The sequence below is a fragment of the Temnothorax longispinosus genome, chromosome 11 (assembly GCF_030848805.1).
Source record: "Temnothorax longispinosus isolate EJ_2023e chromosome 11, Tlon_JGU_v1, whole genome shotgun sequence".
NCBI classification, from domain to species: Eukaryota; Metazoa; Arthropoda; class Insecta; order Hymenoptera; family Formicidae; genus Temnothorax; species Temnothorax longispinosus.
In genome coordinates this window covers 8,970,868-8,991,970 of record NC_092368.1, presented here as the reverse complement: position 1 = coordinate 8,991,970, position 21,103 = coordinate 8,970,868, and the positions used below count along the sequence as shown (strand labels likewise).

General features: G+C 37.1%; 1 protein-coding gene across 2 annotated transcripts in view; it reads left to right on the top strand.

Moving 5' to 3' along the window:
- The window catches only part of LOC139822203 (uncharacterized), a 283,165-nt gene extending 267,469 nt beyond the window's left edge, over positions 1-15,696 (top strand). Inside the window, exons 1-5 of one of the 2 annotated variants that reach the window (XM_071793826.1) lie at positions 10,013-14,175; positions 14,599-14,816; positions 14,889-15,051; positions 15,128-15,227; positions 15,311-15,696. In XM_071793826.1, coding sequence (XP_071649927.1) covers positions 14,085-14,175; positions 14,599-14,816; positions 14,889-15,051; positions 15,128-15,227; positions 15,311-15,488 — 750 coding nt within the window. In that variant the 5' untranslated portion in view covers positions 10,013-14,084 and the 3' untranslated portion in view covers positions 15,489-15,696. Of the gene's footprint in view, positions 1-10,012; positions 14,176-14,598; positions 14,817-14,888; positions 15,052-15,127; positions 15,228-15,310 lie in introns of those variants that run through there. The other variant, XM_071793825.1, reaches the window with a different exon arrangement.
- Positions 15,697-21,103: the final 5,407 nt, after the last annotated feature.

Genomic DNA, 21,103 nt, shown 5'->3' with positions numbered 1-21,103 from the left:
AATAATATTCTTTAAATTCTTTAGTTTTGGATGATGGTATGGACGAGGAACTTCTTGAATTTATGATAAAATATGAAGAAACTGTATTATGGATAAAAGGTATTATAGATGAAATACTTTTGAAAATTATAAAAAAAGATCAAAATAATATTGAAAAAAAATTACAAAAAAAGCAAAAGAAAATTAATAAAATAGAGAGAAAATAAACGAAAGAAAAAAAGGTTAGGTCTCTTTATATAATAACATATATATATTAAAGCATGATTAGTAAAAGACAAAATTTTAATTTAGTGTACTTTTCATTGCTAATTAATATAATTAAAATATGTGTATATAATAACGTCTTAATTTTAATATAACAATAAGATATATAGTTAGATCTCTTCCATTAAATTCAGATACACAAGCTCCAGATTCCAGCAAGTCAACAAGCACATTCATGCATGTGCTCTGTTCTGATTTGTTAGAGGACAACGTAGATTGTATCAAAAGAAATAATATTATCATAGCGGAAAACAGAAGCTAAAGAAATATGTGGATTATAATGTAATTTAAAAAAAATTATTGTATGCATATATATTATTTCATTACGGCTATAAATCTACGCAAATAAAATGGTTTTCGATCATTGTTTGGCTCATTCTCGGCTTGCTCTTTTTCGTAAGTTACTAACGATACAGGGGTAGAATTTTCTGGGGAATGCTATAAAGTGTATACTATAAAATGTATAATTTTTTGTTATCAATTTTTTGGAAACCGGTGTCAGAAATTTTTACAATTTTTGGGAAAATAATTGATCGAATCTCAAAGAATTGCATATGTGAAATAAATATAAATTAAAAAATACATATAAATTAAAAAAATTAACAAATGATATCGTTCATAGGTCGAGCAATTTTAAGTGAATTATATTATTGTAACGATGCACCCCCAAACATGCATCGTTCCGGTAAGAACATCACGCCGAGACCACCCCGCCGACCACCCGCGGGGTGAAGAACGGGCACGATGTGCCCAGCGTATTTTTTAATCATCGCATACGTTAGGAAGTCCGCGAAGGGACTTAAACGCGGCAACCGCTTCACCGCGCCGAGCGGTGCCGAAGGCGGCCGAAGACCGCCGAACGCGATCACGGCGTCGGGGCGCCGCGATCCCCGATCGTTCCGCCGCACCGGCCCGGCGCTCGCGATCGCCGTCGCTACCCCCACCACGCCGCGACGCCGCCGCGACGCCGCCGTGACGCGTATAAAAGCCCGGCGTCGCTGGCACAGAGCGCGATTCCCGATCATCCGTCTTCCAGACAACACCGATCCTGAATTCCCGCACGAAAGCTAATCCGAACGTAAGGTAGAGCGCCTCCGGCATTCTCTGTCTTCGCCGAGTGTGTCTCGGCTAGCGACCAGCTTTTCGCTCCTATCTGAATCACCCGAAGCCGTCCGGATACGAAGGTAGAGCGCCTCCGGCATTCTCTGTCTTCACCGAGTGTGTCTCGGCGAAGGACCAGCTTCTCATCTTCCTAATCATCCGAAGCCTGTCCGGACAAGACGGTAGAGCGCCTCTGGCATTCTCTGCCCTCGCCGAGTGTGTCTCGGCCGACGACCCGCTTCCGCCGCGTTATCCACGCTTCGCGATCCATATCGTCGCCGCGCTTCGCGCCATTTTTCCGCGCTCCGGGCCGCGCCAGCCGGGAAACCGGCGCCGCCCGTGCCGATACCTGCCGTCACGCGATTCGGTCCGCGCGAATACCCAAAGCAGCGGCTCCGCCCCGCACATACCGCGAGTTACCCCGCGCCGCCCGCGACCAAACCAACGTCGCCTCGCACGCATCGACCTATTGTATATGCCGCAAGCATAGATTGTAAATTGTCATAGAATAAATTCAACTATTTTCTTGTAACCGAGACGCGCCTTCATTTCGCTAACCTCGCCCTCCGTCTGCTTCTCCGCACCTCCTTCGAACCCCGGCCAACCGCGAGCTCGATCCGCGCTTCGAAGACAGGTTGTTTTATTATGAAGTTGCTGCTTTCACATATGATATGTCAAAACTGATAAATCAGTCAATTTAATTCGTGACTTTCGCGAGCATTTAAGAAAATATTCGCACATTATAAGAAATAGAGAAAGCCATTAAGAGGATATTCGCACATTGTAAGTAAATAAGAAAGAGAGAGAGAGAGAGAGAGAGAGAGAGAGAGAGAGAGAGGGAAGAAAGAGAGAAAGAGAGAGAGAGAGAGAGAGAGAGAGAGAGAGAGAGAGAGAGAGAGAGACAAAGAAAAAAGGTATGAGGTTCAGCGATCAGCTGATTGTTACACACGGACACATATGCGAACGCATTTTCTAAATTTCCTTTTTATTTCATTATATTATACTATTGACTTTCGTTTCTTATGAAAAAGAAGGATATTCGCACATTATAAGAAAGAAATTGTTTTATTTCTTTTTTATTTCATGAATATGATATTTTATTGACTTTCTGTCTTTCCGTTTTTTAAGAAAAAAGGATATTCGTACATTATAAGAGAGAGAGATAGAGAGAAGGGAAAAGAGAAGAAAAGAGAGAAAAGGGGAGAGAGAGAGCGAGAGAGAGAGAGAGAGAGTTCTTTTTTATCCTTATTGACTTCCGTTTCTCATTAAAAAGAAGGATATTTGCACATTATAAGAATGATGATATTTTATTGACTTTCTGTCTTTCCGTTTTTTAAGAAAAGAGGATATTCGTACATTATAAGAGAGAGAGATAGAGAGAAGGGAAGAGAGAAGGAAAGAGAGAAAAAGGGAGAGAGAAAGCGAGAGAGAGAGAGAGTTCTTTTTTATCCTTATTGACTTCCGTTTCTCATTAAAAAGAAGGATATTTGCACATTATAAGATATCATGAAATAAAAAAAAAACTCTCTCTCTCTCTCTCTTCCCTTTTTTCTCTCTCTTTCTCTCTTATAATGTGCGAATATCCTTCTTTTTCTTAAAAAAACGGAAAGATTTTTTTTTAAATGTATGTTTTTATATTTATTTCATTCTTATAAGAAAGAAAGAGAGAGAGAGAGAGAGAGAAGGAGAGAGAAAGAGAGAGAGAGAAAGAGAAGAGAGATATTCTTTGTTTTATTTCTTTTTTATTTCATGAATATGATATTTTATTGACTTTCTGTCTTTCCGTTTTTTAAGAAAAAAGAATATTCGCACATTATAAGAGAGAGAGAGAGAGAGAGAGAGAGAGAAGGGAAGAGAGAAGGAAAGAGAGAAAAGGGGAGAGAGAGAGAGAGAGTTCTTTTTTATCTTATTGACTTTCTGTCTTTTCGTTTTTTAAGAAAAAGAAGGATATTCGCACATTATAAGAGAGAAAGAGAGAGAAAAAATTTATCTTAAATATTTTCTTTTGATTTCATTACATCATACTAAATATAAAACTCGACTGTTTGTCTGTCCGTTCGTATATGATATTTTATTAACTTCCGTTTCTCATTAAAAAGAAGGATATTTGCATACTATAAGAAAGAAATAAAGAGAATAGAATTAGAAACATTGTTAATAAAAAAGAGGTTACAGATTTTTTTTTAAATGTATGTTTTTAGATTTCTTTCATTCTTATAAAAGAGAGAGAGAGAGAGAGAGAGAGAGAGAGAGAGTTTATTTAGATAACTTATTTATAAATTTTCAATATGTAAATTTTATAAATTTTATATTGCAATATAGATTTGTTCCTGTTTTCTTGATTTGAGATAGTAATTTACGGAATAATGGTATAACTAAGGCAAGTGAGGTAAGGACTTGAGATGGTAATTTACGGAATAATGGTATAACTAAGGCAAGTGAGGTAATTGAGTTTCTAACATAGGGTGAGTTTATTCACGAAAGAAGATAATTTTATTTTTTATTAATCATACTATAATATAGAACGTAAGTTCATAGCAAGTAATTTGCTTTCATTTTTGGAATTTCTTAAAATTTGGGAATCTTTTTGAAAAACTAATTTAATAAATAAAAAATTAGGATTTTAAATTAAGTGATAAAATAAATATATTCAAAATATTATTTTAAAAAAAGATAGATGTTGGGAAGTGATTAAAATATATCGTGTGTTTCATTTACCGAGTTGTCGGAAATCGATAAATTGATCCGGATAGATGTACAGACATCCGGATGTGTACATTTAAAAAAAACATATGTAAGAAGAAATTGTAAAATTATTATAAGACCAAAATATAATTAATTAAGACGGAGAAACTTAATTATTAAAATATACATTGCGTAATTTGGTGGATTTGAGAAAAATGCCAAGGAAGAGAAGAAAAGGAAATTTGTCTAGAGTGAGTTCGGAGGGCATGCGTAAACGACAACAGCGAGAAAGTGAGAGTACGGAAGAAAGGAGGGAGAGATTAGAAAATGATGCAGAGAGACATGCACAGCAAAGAGAACGACAGCGAGAAAGTGAGAGTACGGAGGAAAGGAGGGAGAGATTAGAAAATGATACAGAGAGACATGCACATCGAAGACAACGACAGCGAGAAAGTGAGAGTACGGAGGAAAGGAGGGAGAGATTAGAAAATTATGCAGAGAGACATGCACATCGAAGACAACGACAGCGAGAAAGTGAGAGTACGGAGGAAAGGAGGGAGAGATTAGAAAATGATGCAGAGAGACATGCACATCGAAGACAACGACAGCGAGAAAGTGAGAGTACGGAGGAAAGGAGGGAGAGATTAGAAAATGATGCAGAGAGACATGCACATCGAAGACAACGACAGCGAGAAAGTGAGAGTACGGAGGAAAGGAGGGAGAGATTAGAAAATGATGTAGAGAGACATGCACAGCAAAGAGAACGACAGCGAGAAAGTGAGAGTACGGAGGAAAGGAGGGAAAGATTAGAAAATGATGCAGAGAGACATGCACATCGAAGACAACGACAGCGAGAAAGTGAGAGTACGGAGGAAAGGAGGGAGAGATTAGAAAATGATGCAGAGAGACATGTACAGCAAAGAGAACGACAGCGAGAAAGTGAGAGTACGGAGGAAAGGAGGGAGAGATTAGAAAATGATGCAGAGAGACAAACACAGTGAAGAGAACGACAGCGAGAAAGTGAGAGTAAGGAGGAAAGGAAAAAGAGATTAGAAAATGATGTAGAGAGACATGCACAGCAAAGGGTGTTAGAAACTGATGAGGCAAGGACACAACGTTTAGAAGGAGATGCCCAGAGACATACTCAAAGGAGAGCCGACGAAAATGAGAAAGCAAGAAGAAAACGAGTGGAAGTTGTTTCACAAAGACGTGCATACAGGCATGCTGAGAGAATACGCCAAGAAAGAGACTTGAATTATCATGTTGCGCTTATTGCAAAAGAAAAGGAAATTAAAGTAAAAGTTCACAAATTAGGTCCAATGAATGTGATATGCAATTTTTGCAAATCATTAAATTTTGAATGTGAAAAAGAAAATAAAGGAATATTCACATATTGTTGCCAAAAGGGAAAGATAAATTTGGAACCAATAAAATGTCCGGAATTTTTACGAAAATTATACATGGGAAAAGATGCTCAATCTAGGAATTTCTTAAAGAACATTCGTACATATAATAGTGCCTTAGCAATGGCTTCGATGGGTGCTCCAGGAAATAGGAATCCTTTAGAAGTAGTGAATATTGCGCCTTATTGTTTGAAAATTCATGGGCAATATCATCATTTGACCTCGACGTCAATGCGTCCAGGAGAAGGGGAAGCTCCACGTTTTGCACAGCTTTATTTTATAGATACTGAAGAAGCTGTAAGTCAAAGATTAAAAAAGGAAGCAAATAAACGCTGTGATGCAAGTTTGATGAGAGAGTTGACAATTCTCATGGAGCATGACAATTCATTAGCTACAACATTTAAGATGATGCGTCAGATAGAAATAGATTTAAATCCTCAGGGTACTCAAGCACCAAATTTGATGTTGTCGTTCAGAAAAGATCCGAAACAGGATAAAAGAAGGTATAATGCCCCATGTGCAAATGAAATAGCCGTGGTCTTTAATAATGTTGATGGTGAGCCTCCATTTGAGAGAGACATTAGGATATATAACAAAAATTCGAATGATGTCCAACAAATATCAATTCTGGATAAAAGGTGTGACCCAATGTGTTATCCTTTATTATATCCATATGGTAACGATGGATGGCATTATGAAATGAAATCAAATAATCCTCTATATCAAGGATATAAAATTTCTCAGATGAATTATTATGCTTACTTGCTGGCACCTAGAAAAGAATTTAGTCAATTTAAAATGGCAGGCAAGTTGAGGTGTCAATTCATATTAAATGCCTATATGAAAACTGAGGCTAACAGATTTAATTATATTAAATTAAATCAGCCGAAGATAAGAGCAGAACTGTATTCAGGATTAATGGATCACTTAGATAATCGAGAACAAAATGAAGGAATTAAAGCTGGTATACCAGTAATATTACCATCATCATTTATGGGAAGTCCAAGGAATATGCAAGAAAGATATCAAGATGCAATGTCTATGGTAAGAAAGTTTGGGAAACCAGACATCTTTTTAACAGTGACATGCAATCCACAGTCTCCGTCAATTAAGGAAAATCTTGATGGATGTCAGGTAGAATATCGTCCAGATTTAGTAGCAAAAACCTTTAACTTGGATATAAAAGAACTGATGAGAGATCTAATGCAAAAGGAAATTTTCGGAAAAATCATAGCTTATGTAGGTGTAATTGAGTTCCAAAAAAGAGGATTACCACATTTGCATTTACTTGCAATGTTAGGTGATGAAGAAAAGCCAAGGCATGAAGAAATTATAGATAAGATGGTATGGGCTGAAATCCCTGATGAAGAAAGGTATCCAGAGCTTAATGCAATGGTTTTAAGGCATATGATTCACGGACCATGTAGCGACAGATCGAGAAGATATCCTTGCATAGGGGAAGATGGAAAGTGTATCCAAAAGGCTACCAAAGGCTACAAAAGGCTATCCAAAAGAATTTAGAGAGGAAACAAAAGCAAATGAGAATGGATATCCCATGTATCAAAAAAGGAATATAGGAAAAAAATACAGGGTAAGAGGAAAAGAAATTGATAATCGATGGGTAGTGCCCTATTCGCCATATTTATTAATGAAATATGATCGGCATATGAATTTGGAAGTATGTTCATCACTAAAGAGTGTTAAATACTTATACAAGTACATTCATAAAGGATTTGATTGTGCTGCAATTGAGGTGCAAACAAGAGACGGAACGAGACTAATTAAAATAGATGAGGTAAAATCATTTATGGATGCAAGATATGTTAGTACACCAGAAGCAATGTGGAGACTGAACGGATATGAAATGTTTATGAAGTCTCATACAGTAATAAGACTGGCAGTTCATTTGCCTAATCGTCAAATGATATATTTCAAAGAGGGAAATGAAGAGCAAGCAGCAATAAGTGCGCAGAAAAGGGACACTACACTTACTGCATGGTTTAAATTGAATCAAGATGATGAAAGAGCAAGACATTTATTATACACAGAGGTTGCGTCACAATATGTGTATGAAAAGAAAGAAACAAAATGGAAACTACGTCAAAAAGGAACAGAAAAGATAATTTCCAGATTATATACAGTAAGCATAAAAGATAATGAAAGATATTATCTACGACTGCTTCTCCTACATGTTAGGGGAGCTAAATGTTACGAGGATTTGAGAACTGTCAACGGAGTTCTTTATGAGACGTTCAAGGATGCGGCAAAAACAAGGAATTTGATAGAATCAGATGATCAATGGGACAAAACGCTAGAAGAAGTGAAAGAGAGTCAAATGCCTGCACAAATTAGAGAGCTATTTGCTTATATTTGCATATATGAAACACCTACAGATGTACCAACACTTTGGAATAAATATAAAGACGCCATGATTGAAGATTATGTACACAGAAATATGGATAATCCAAAAAATATAGCTATGAATTGTATCGATGAAATTATGAGAAATAATGGAACTAGCTGTGTAAACTTCAAATTGCCAAAACCAAAGCCAGTGAAAATTACTAAAATAGAATATGATTTAGATGAGGAAAGAAGTAGAGGAGAAGATTTATTGTTGACATTAAATGCAGAGCAAAAGCACGTACGTGTACGATTTAGTAATGCGAGCAATTGAAAATGAGAATGAAGTCAAAAGGTTATTTTTTATAGACGGATTTGCAGGAAGTGGAAAAACATACCTGTTTAATACATTATTAAGTGTAATTAGAGGAAGAAAAGAGGTGGTTTTACCATGTGCGTCAACAGGCATAGCAGCAACACTTTTAAAGGGAGGAAGAACATATCATAGTTTGTTCAAACTAACAATACCAATAGATGAGACAACGAAATCAAATATCAGAGGAAACACGCAGGAAGCAAGAGAATTAATCTCTGCGAAATTAATAATATGGGATGAAGTGAGCATGACTGTAGGACAAGCTCTAACAGCAGTCGATAAATTATTAAGAGATTTGATGAGGAATACAAAACCATTTGGAGCAAAAGTAATTCTTTTTGCAGGAGACTTCAGACAAAATTTACCTGTAGTGGCTCATGCAAACAGAACAGCTATAATTGAGTCAACTGTAAAACACAATCCAATATGGAAGAAAGTAATTCAAATTAAACTTAAGGAAAATATGAGAACAGGGGAGGAAAGAGAATTTGCAAATTGGCTAATGGAATTAGGAGAGGGTAACTTGACGAATACAGATGGACTACAGCAAGATACAATAGAAATTCCAGACGAATTTTTATGTAAAGGATCACTAATTACAGAGATTTTTGGAGAAAAAATAACTATGGAAAAAATAATGGAAAATCCAGATAGAGCGATCCTTTGTCCAAAAAATGAGGACACGTTTAAAATTAATGACAACATTTTAGATTTAATGGAAGGAGAAGAAAAAGAATATCTATCCATTGACTCTATTGAGAGTGAAGAAGAACATGAACATTTAAATTTTCCAACGGAGTTTTTAAATAGTGTGACACCAAGTGGAATGCCAGTTCATCGATTAAAATTAAAAGTGAGTGCCATAATAATACTTTTAAGGAATATAAATTTAAAGAAAGGATTATGCAATGGAACAAGATTGATTGTAAGAGAACTGAAACAAAACCTGATTTATGCGGAGGTTATGACAGGGCCAGCAAGAGGAGAAATTGTATTTCTACCAAGAATAGATTTCATACCAAGTGATATTGAACTACCATTTAAGCTTAAAAGGCGACAGTTTCCAATACGTGTAGCATTTGCAATGACAATAAATAAAGCCCAAGGACAAACATTAAAAAAGGTAGGAATATATCTACGAAATACAGTATTTGCACATGGACAACTCTATGTAGCATTTTCTAGAGCAACAAAAAAAGGAAGTGTGAAAATAAAAATAGAAGAAACTAACAAACAAGGACATTTAATTGAAGGAAAAAATACATTTTTTACTAAAAATGTGGTATATCGAGAAATTTTGTAAATTATGGAGAAAAAAAAGAGAACCGAATAATGGGGGTAACTATACACATCATACCGAGGGTGGGGGCTGGGGGAGGTTTTTAGCCGGTGCAAGTCCGGCATAACCTTAGGGACCGGCCTTAAGGTATGCATTAGGCATTTTCCTCCTCCAACGAGAAACAAAAAAAAAGGTCCAATATCTGAAAATTAACGGAAATTAGAAAATACACAAAATTGAAAACCGGTTTTAAAATTCTTAAAATTTTTCGAGAAATAATAAGTATTAATGAACAACATTTCTTTAATAATAATACTCATTTTTGAATATTTTACTGAATAAATGAAATAGTTTAAAGAAAAACGACTCCCGGGCGAAGCCCGGGACACCAGCTAGTATATATATAATATATATATATATATATATATATATATTTAAATATATAAATAATATAATTTATATATATTTCCTGTGTTACATATGAATATGCGTGTGCGAATATAAATCCATTAAATATTAAAAATAATATTATTTCTATAAATTTGTTTTGGCTCTATGTATTATATAAAAAATAGAGAACGAGCGTGGCCTAGTAGACAGCGCACTGGTCTATTGAGCCAAAGGTCCCGGGTTCGATTCTCGGTAAAGCTAGAAAATTTTATTCGCTCGTTCTCCTCTCGGAAGGCAATGGCAAACCACCGAGAGTATGTCTTGCCACGAAAACTTCTCTAAAAAAATTGCCGTTATCGGCATGCCGTTCGAAATCGGCGTTAAACTGTAGGTTCCATATACAATGTGTATAATCCACGTGCGCAACACATGTATATGAAGAGAAGTCACCACGCTCGGACACGAGTAATAGGACTGAGGATGGATGGATTATATAAATAAAATAAGCTCTATCTACCTGTTTTTAAACTTTATAGACATCTACGTCTTTAAAGATCTGCGCAATTTCAATCTTTACTACCTGCCACCTGTAAAACTGTTAAAAAAATATAATTACCAGAAAAAAGTGCGATATAAAAATTAAAAATATAATGATAAAGAACAGATCTCACACACACACACACACACACACACACACACACACACACACACACACACACACACACACACACACACACACACACACACACACACACACACGCTTGCGCGCGCGCACACACACGACGCACGCACGCACGCACGCACGCACGCACGCACGAACACGTACACATACACACGTCGCACGCACACGCACACACACGCAAGCATGCACCACGCACACAACTTTGTAGGTTAGACTATATTTAAAAAATGTGTACATGTAAATAAAATGTTTAACTACTTAATATATTAATTTTTTGATTATTTTCAAAAAAGAATAACTTAACTTTCCAACTAAAAGATAAAATTAACAATAGCACAAGAATTATATTAGTTACTAACCTTTAGGGATATTAAATTGGGCGCAAAGATTGGAGAGAGCGTGTAAAGTGAGCGGAGTAGCGACAGAAAACCACGCTCACGAAAGTGGCGAGCGCTCACCGTGAGCAGCTCAGGAAGCGTTTGTATCCAGTAGATGGATCTAGGGTATTTATTGAGCGCTCAGTGAGCGATCGTGCTTCTGGATGCACCCATTGAGAATATCAAAACAAAAATTCAATATAATGTATTAGGAATTGCACACTCAAAAGCTATTTAGAAATTTTTTTAATTACGTCACAAATCATGGGAATTTTGTTGTCTCCTTGTAAATCTATATCAAAAACAGTTCTTTGCAATAAATACCAAATGTGTTCTGATGCAGATGGATACTTCAAGTCCAGGACCATAAAACTCATAAAACATATTTCTAAAGCTTTAAACAGTGTGTTCTTGAATTTTTCAGTTTAATTTAAGTCGCGAGGAATGGAGTAAGGTCGGTAGAAAGTAAGCTCTGAATGTTCGGTTGAACGTTTAATGAAGACTTTAACCAAACTATGATTACAATTATTAACTTTCTCAAATTACAGATTACTGATTTTGCGAAACAGCTAAATGCGGAAATCTAGCGAACGACTGCTACGAGCGTCGCTCCGTTGGTTCTTTTATCGGTTCTGACCTACCAGAAGGTTCCCCGTACAGGGAGGGGTATTGCTTGCCGTTAATGAACCTTCTAGAAGGCCAGAGACGAATTGCGCGAATGAGCGTTTGCCAAATTACGGTCTTTGCACGGCGCGCGCTTGTAATTGGGCGTCGCGGTAGCGGGGTGGGCTTAAGCTCGCGGTGCACTCACGTTGCGAGAACGTGTGGTCGCTGCGTCACGCGCTCGGGAGCGCGCGCTCGCTTCAAGCGATTTATCGGCCGCGATATCTGCAGCTTTGTACACAGTGTTTTCAGCTTATACGAGACGTTATCAATTCTTACAAAAATTGCTTGAATTTTTGTTAAAGAAGGTCCTACGAGAATAAAAGACTGCAAGGTTAATCTAAATTTTTGAAGCTTTTTCTTTTTATTTTCTATCTCCTCTTCCACACATCACCAGGAATCTAAAATAATGCAATACTAATTGTAAGATCTTATTTCTAAGAGAGAGAAAGAGAAAGGGGAAAAATTTCAATTTATTTATATTTTAAAATACTTCAATATGAAGTGCTAGACTTTCTTGCGATTCAACTTGGGTTGGTTTAAAGAAATTCTTGCCAACTTTCACTTTCAAGGATTTATTTGGTAAAAGCGAAAATAATAAATAAATTTTAATTAAAATCTTCGAATCTAAAACAAAAAAATTATTTATTAACAATTACACAAATTAGTCATTACACAAATTATTTGTTACGTCCAACCCCGGGATTAAAATAAGAAAATATAGGAAGCAAAGGAAAGGCTAACCAGAGGGGTCAGGGTAAGGAAGGACGCAACTAGACGCTTAAAAATATTGCTCGCAGGTACACGCTCTGAGGCGCGTGGCGCGAGTCGAACGCACTTTCGAGAGCTCAGGAAGGGTCAACGTCCGTAGGGACGGTAGGACGTCTTCCGTGAGCGGTGCGATCGTCGGTCTTCTTTCGAGTCAGGGAATTCAATCCCTTTAACTCAGGATCGGACCTCGTGCGATTTCGAGAGGGGTGTATAAGGTGTGAGGTCTTAGGTTACAAATAAATAGAAATATTGATTTTTAACATAAATAAAGCAATTATTATAAATTCAAATGTGTAAGTTAGGTAAACTGTTGATATTACAATAGGTAAGAGTTAGGCAAATTAAACACGGGATTGAAAACACGTTACAGTGAAAGTGTATGTGTAAGGTATGTGTTTGTACTTCTCGCGGGTGTTACATAAGTGCGGAGGTGATCGGGCAAGATTTTTAAGGGAAAACCTACTTGAAAATAAACATCCTGCCCGCTATTATTACAATTAGTCGGAATGAAGTTACATAAATTTAGCTAAGTGTACGTGTATACGTGTAAGTTGATTAAATTAGTGCGTAAAAATTAGAATAAATAAACTTTATTTGCTATAGAGGTTATTAGTCTAAGGTTATCTTTTCGGGATCGACCACTTCCTCGAGGGTGACTGTGGAACGGTAAAAAACAGTTATGGGAAACAGGTAGGGGAACTCTTGTTGCGGGTAATAAACGGGGATGCGAGTTTCGTGGGAGTCGGTGGTTTCAACGATGGAACGGAGTCCGACCAGGTCGAACTTGTAGGGACCAAGTGTAAAGGAATCAGGAGGAAAAGGATTGGTGTGTTGGGAGAAATAAAATGAGGGGTTCAAAAGAAAGTGGGGGAAGGGAGCCCTCTCGCGAGGGCTCCTCAGGAACTGAAAAGTAGGAGGGGGATGGAGTTCTCGGAGACTCCAAGTCCTCGGCCAGACGATCCTGGCTCCACGGGGAAGGGAATTGCGGTACTTTTTCGAATTCTACGGTAGAGGTATCCGAGACCGCGGGAGAAGAAAGCTCCTCGCGAGCAATCGGGGAATATGAAGGTTCGAACAGGGGGGAAGAATCGGGGGTGTCGGGGAGCACTCGATAATTAAGGGGGCGAGAAAGCAAATTAGGGGGTAATTGACGGGGCGGCGAAGGTGGTTCCTCCGGTTGAGCAGGTGGAGGCGGTGGAGTGGCGAGTCGCGGGGGACCGGCGTTCTCTTGCTCTTGACGGAGAAACTCCGTCACTAATTCTTTCAAGTTCCTTCGCGCCCGCCGATTCCGACGATTCCTTTTTCGCTTGAATATATATATATTGCCAATAATAAAAAAGAATATATTTATATACATATTGATGTCGTTATTTTAAATTCGTGCGATTGCAGATAACTACACTAAAAGCATGAAAATGCTCGTAAAACTTTCAAAAAATCCAAATTTGACGCTGCATTCAGACGTAGAAGAAAAAGGAAAGGGTAGAAGAAAGAAAAAGCCAAACAAACGGTTTGATAATTTTATTGACGATACTGAAGATTATGCAGTTATGAAAAAAAGCACAGCCTGTAGTACCACCGATTCCAAAATTGGCATCTTTCCCTGTACCGACGAAGAATGCCTGTTTGCCTTGTGAAGAAAAAATAACGCAGCAACTTCCCTTTGTGGAAAATCGCCGAGACTACAATTTCCCCCGCTAGCATTGATAAACAAAACATCGGTTATATTCATAATAAAAAGGGATGTAAGATGAGCCCAAATGCTTCGCACAAATGCGCATATACTAGTGACGGCGAAGTTACATTGCAATCTCTTGCGGATGCAGTCTGCTTTCTCGGCAGTATGTTGATCTTTTATCAATTTTATTTACTTTTATCAATTTGGTTTTAATTACAATTCATTGCTACCAAAGTTATCTTTAGTTTCCCATTTTGTATCCGACTTGATTCGATTTAAGTAAATCCTGTTTGCTAAATTAATTAATATGGCGCCGATTTAAAATATTTTTTTATGTATTATAAGTATTAACCATAAACAAATATTATACCTATTTCCAGTTTTAAACAAAAAAATTACTCAATCCCCTTATAAGATCCTACATTGCAGAAAAATTATAAATCTTTTTAAAAACTTTAACAACTTTCCATTTGTTTACTTTCCACCATTCTTAATGTTATTGATTGAAATTTTTTACAATCAAATTTATATTTATTTATGTACAACAAAATTGAGATAATAAAAGCTTTTTTCGTTTCTTTTCCAGATCAATTGTGGTCATGCAAGTTGATGCTAAAAGTAACAGATAAAACTATTAACAGTTTCATAGAGTCAGAGCTGCTCAATAATAAAAATGCACCAAAAGAGCAACCTTTGCTGAAAAAGCATTCAAATTTGATGGATACATTTCCACTCTTAACTATGGACGAATTTAAAGCCGTTGAGAAAAAATTAAAGAACGACGACACTTACCGTTTTCGATTGGTAAGAATATAAGTACTTCATTTATTTTATATTTCGTGTTACATTAATAACTCAGCTTTTTAAAATGTTCAGATTGAATCACTACGTGGAGAAGTTGTGGGTGATACCCTTCAAAGAAGGATTAATTCGGTCATGCAAATAATATTCGATGATTTAGCATCTCTTTTTAATTGGAAAGGCCAAAGAGGAGAAAAACAAAAATTAACCGGACATCGTATCAACAAAGTAATGATAGGTAAACTTACATTGTTTTAAAGTGAGACATGTATTTAATCTTATCCACGATATTTTCATGTAATATTTATTTACAGAAATAGTGGCCGAAAAATTCCCGAAAATTAATGAGACTATATTTGGCAGGAAAGCCGGGACATGGTTGTTTCAAGCCCCCTCACGGATACAAAAAAAGAAGTGAGTTTTGTTTCGTATGTGATTAATGAGGCATCCGTATTCATAATATTTTATACCTACACGTTTATTTTTTATTATTACAGATGTAATAATAACGGCGGCGATGAGAAAGAAGATATGGAAAGCGACAATGATTGTGATGCAGACAGATGTAACAATAACGGCGACGATGAAGAAAAATATACGAAAAGCGACGATGATTGCGATGCAAGTAAAAGTAGTGATGCTTCCAAAAGCGATAATAAAGAGATAAATTTCTGAAAATCGACGGGAAAACACTGGAAATTTCCAACTAAGCTACTTATTCTAACTTTTATAATTACATATAATTATATACTTTTATAATTACATATAGTTACATACTTTTATAATTACATGTTTTGTATTTATAAATAAAAATAACAAAAATGTATGTTTGTTTATACATGAAAAAAAATGAGTATTTAGCAAATACAATACAAAAATTGGTTAAGTATCTCTGATTTATATTTTTTTTCAGATTTTACACTCGAGCGGTTTCGGGAGTACGGTGTGGGGGGTGTAAAAATTTTGAAATTTTTTTTGATTACAAACACCTTTTTTTGATTACAAACACCTTTTTTTAATGTTAAAAAAACCTTTTTTTAACATTAACAAACGTTTTTCCTAATGTTAAAAAATGTTTTTTAAACGTTTTTTCTAATGTTAATAAAATGTTTTTTAAACGTTAAAGTAACATTGTTTTTAACGTTGAAAATGTTTTTCAAACATTAAAAAAACAGGTTTTAAACGTTGAAAAAACGTTTTTTTAATTAATAAAAAAAGATCTATTCCCTTGATTACACGTTTTTAAAAATGTTTATTAAACGTTTTTTGCAATAAAAAAAAACGTTTAAAAAACGTTAAAAGGTAAACTTGCAGATGTACTGCCTCACTTCAAAATTAAATGAAAAAATACGTTTTCGACGTATTTTTGGCTGCTGATTACGAATATCATAATATAATTTGGCGGTCGAACATATTGGAACCGCCATTTTGAAAAAAACTTCGAAAAATGCGACTTTTTCTATAGTCAAAAATATGCATCGGATAAAAATGTTTTAAATAAAAAAATGGAGTATTAAATTCCCTATAAAAAAGTTGTATACATTTTTTTCCTAATCTCAAAAGGAAACTCATAAATAAGCGATGAATGTGACCATAATGCGTTTACGTTTGTATGCAAAGTACGTATGCTTATGAGACTCGCTGTATTGTCCATACACAAAATGCCTGATAGTAGATATCCGTACGTTATTATTTAATTATAATTATTTAAAGCAGTGAATTGTTGGTATATTAAAAGAAAAGTTATTTAAAGCAGAAAAAGTGTCGCTCTGTTCCGCGAAGCGAGATATTAAAGGTTAAAGTTGACGTCTATCAGGTTATAAGACCTGTCGACGAGCTGTAGCGACTACGAACATGCCCTGCAGCCATATGCGCATGCTCAGTAGCTGCACGCGCATCCAAGACGTCACGTGACAACTGTTTGGTTGGTAATTCGAAATGATATTCAGGGCACACATGTGTGTGCCCTGCTTTAAATCACAACTTCCATAAAGAAGAGCATACACACGTGTGTGTGCCCTGTTTTAACAAAAATCACAACTTTTATAAAGCAGGGCATACACACGTGTGTGTGTGCCTTGCTTTAACGAAAATCACAACTTCTATAAACTTGTCTATAAAGCAGGACATACACACGTGTGTATGTGCCCTGCTTTAACGAAAATCACAACTTCTATAAAGCAGGACATACACACGTGTGTGTGTGCCCTGCTTTAACGAAAATCACAACTTCTATAAAGCAGGACATACACACGTGTGTGTGTGCCCTGCTTTAACAAAAATTACAACTTCTATAAAGCAGGACATACACACGTGTGTGTGTGTGTGTGTGTGTGTGTGTGCCCTGCTTTAACAAAAATTATTAAACAGTTAAATATTTTTAAAGCGCGTTACTAACCTACATGTCACTAACCTACATAGGTTAAATGACGCGCTTTAAAAGTATTTAACTGTTTAAAGCGCGTCACTAACCTACATAGGTTAGATGACGCGCTTTAAAAGTATTCAAGTGTTTAAAGCGCATCAACTAACCTATGTAGCTGCTGTGACAAGTCCTTCAATCTCAACTTCATTCACCAGACACACACACACACACACACACACACACACACACACACACATACACACAGCAGAAGTCGGTAAATTGAAGTCGGTAAATACCGTGGAAGTGACGAACTATGGGGTCCTGATCTCTGCTATGATACAAACCCATTCCCATTCCCCCCCCCCACACACACACACATACACGTGAAAGGCAAGGGGATTACTCACTTTAAACCAACACCCCGAAGGGATCAGTATCCTGCTACGTCCACGTCGTTGATCCTGGGTGATGACGAGAGCAGGACACACACAAATTCCGAAAAGGGTTTGGACTCGGTAAACACACGCACGCATAGACAACTATTAACAAGCATTTCGTGTGTGGAAAATGCAGCGAGTCTCATAAGCATACGTACTTTGCATACGAACGTAAACGCATTATGGTCACATTTATCGCTCATTTATGAGCTTCCTTTTGAGATTAGGAAAAAAATTTTACAACTTTTTTTATAGGAAATTTAATACTCTATCTTTTTTATTGGAAACATTTTTTTATCCGATGCATATTTTTGACTATACAAGCAAAAATATAGAAAAAATCGCGTTTTTCAACGTTTTTTTCAAAATGGCGGCTTCAATATGTTCGACCGCCAAATTTTATTGCGATATTCGTTATCAGCAGCCAAAAATACGTCAGAAACGAATTTTTTTATTCCACTTTTGGGTGAGGCAGTGTTCGAGAGCGCGCGGTAGCGCGAGGAAGCGCGAGGTGGAAGACGACCACAAAAAACGACGCTGCGAGTAACACAAAAAATAATGTCTATAATTGCAAAATGAAATATATACAGGTATTTACAAAGGTGTACAGAGTTCCTTGTATTTTTAGCACAAGCAACGAACCGAGAGCGCGTACTGAAGCTATACGGCAACGCGACGCAAGCAAGCGAGCACGAATTTGCGGTAAAGGCGGTGTAACAGCGGTCGTGTACGAAAAGCGGTTTAAGCGGTGATCTGCAAGCGAAATCGGTTCCGCGGCGCAGCGGCGGTCCTTTATCGTCTCGGAGACGAGCCTCCCTCCAGGCTAATTGCCGATGATTTCAGGGAGGTGATTGGCCACCGACGGCCTACGTCACCGTGCATACGTCACAGTGCCAAGTGACGATTCGAACCGGTCGTTACATATTTTCGAATGCGTTGTTTATAGCATGGATCTTTCCTTTGTGTGAGCGCAGATGAGTCGTATGGAATGTCGAACAAAGCTTGACCTTATTATTGAAAACAATGTTAAAGTTAGAATGCTAATCACGAAAGATCCATGCTATACTGAATATTACCGAGATAATTCTTTAGCGACATTTGACGCGAATATTACTTCTCGCAAGCGTGCATGCGCTGACATTCAGCCGAACGTAATTGCTTCGCGATGATGATTATTGCGATCTCAAACAGGCAGTACATCTGCAACTTTACCCGTTAAAAAAACATTTCTTTTACAACACAAAAATGTTATAAGTATAAAAAAAAATTTTATTACATATTTTCTAGTGCAATTTATAATTTTATGTAATTTATAACTTTTTCAAAAAAATTATTTTACTATTATAAAAAATACCGCTACATAAAATCATCTTCAGGACATTTCGCGCATATGTTGTTAAACCTAGAATAATGTTTACATATGCCTTGTATACCCTATGTTAAATAAAGTAGATTTAGATCAAAGTGGCACTTTGTTTTTACGTATTGAGACCGGCGGAGACTCCTTTTGACAGAATTTAACATTTAATTTTATGAATAATGCCGACACCTGGCGCGGCCTGGGTCAATGGCTACCAAGGCTCTGAGTAATTGCGACAAAATTATCTTTATTAATTGGGCGCCAGTTAGTTTTGCGAGAACTAACAAACTCATATTCCGTATCTAGTTCTCCTAATTCTCCATAGCCGGCTAGCAATTTCAAGCAATTATGAGACAACACAAGGGGAGTTCCGTCGGAGGACCCAAGGAATATTGTAGAAGTCAAAAGAAAAGAGAGATAATCAAGCGATATATAAGTGTATTGACATTAGTTGGACTTACGTTACAAGTTACGCCGCTGTTCGCCACAAAACGGCCCACGCAGCCCGTTCACACTGTTTTACTAACACCGTCTAATACGGCGTTGACAAGTTTATCGTCGAAACCCCTCGAAATAACAATTCTTAATTGGCAGACGGCTGATCGCTATTCGCACCGCGGATTACATATATACGTGACTGATCACGCCGAAGACCGACGGAAGAGTCCCCGAGATCTCTCGGTCGTTCCGCTACCACGCGCCCACCCCTCCGATCCTACCAATCGTTAAGGGTCGATACAGGGTGATTTAGAACAACCCCGCGTCCTTCTAAAGACGTATTCTTGAATTAATTCTGAGTCGATTTTTCTTCTACAAAAATTTTGTCAGAAGCTTACTTTTGGAATTATTGCAGAAAATATTTAGCCAATAACGGGGCGCGTACAGAAGGTAGGCAGGGGCGGCGCAACTCACCGTCCGACGTGGGCGTTAAGTAGGGCGCTCGCTGCGATCAGCTACACGCGCTGATCAAGAGACACGGCAATGTCTCGCGCCAAGTATAAGCGCATCGCGAGACTGCCATGTATCTTTACGCAAGAATACGACTTGCGAGTGCCTGAACTTATGGAATCTCAATAATTGCTTATGCACATACACGGTCCTTTTCACTCACTCACTCACTCACTCATTTACCTTGTAGAGATTCGATGTCTTCATACTGCTGTAGCTTGACGGATGAATAATTTCATCGTGGATCGCACCTCACGTTCTCATGTAACAAATCCACATCGAATAATAAGCCAGAGTTTTTTTATTTTATAAATGGTCATGACGTATCGTGATACATACTCGGATTTACCCATGCACTTGAGTGATTTATAAACGAATCTATTGATTCATTACTATTAATCACTACCGATTAATCGGTGATTGAAAATTATTCGAAGAAAGAACACACACGCAATCACAATAATCAACCAGAAGTTTTCCGTCTTTTATAAATTGTATCACGTATCAACACTTTCACGGATTTACTTACGCACTTGATCGATAGAATTAGGCATTTACGAACGAATCTATCGATTCATTATATTATTAATTACTACCGGTTAATTATTCGGCGACTAAAAATTATTCGAAGAAAGAAACGCGTTACACATACACAGCGCACGTAATCCGGAGATGCGGAGACTGTACTCGATGACAACAATCAGACAGGTTATGTTTTTACAGTGAACGGCATCTCTCGTCAAATCTGACTTATCGGCCTAATGTAAATGACCAGCAGTGGAACGCTACGAGGCATCGTACTGCCAAGTGAACCGTAGATAATGTAGGTAATGTCGAATTTTTCTAAATAATTTGCAAACTTAAAGAGAATGTTCCTCGAATAAAATATTTGGTTGCCCTGAAAAGGGCAGATTAATATTTTAGAACACGGGTCAACGTTCGTAAAGACGTTAGGACGCCTTTCATGAGCGGTGCGATCGTCGGTCCTTTTTCGAGTCAGAAAATTTAATCCCTTTAACTCAGGATCGGACCTCGTGCAATTTCGAGAGAGGGAGGTAATTTGTGGGCGAGGTCTTATTTAAAATAAAAAAAAAAAAAAAACATTGAATTTAACCTTACTAACAACTAAACATTTATTACAATAAAAATGATATTTGTTGATAACATTGAGCTGTACATT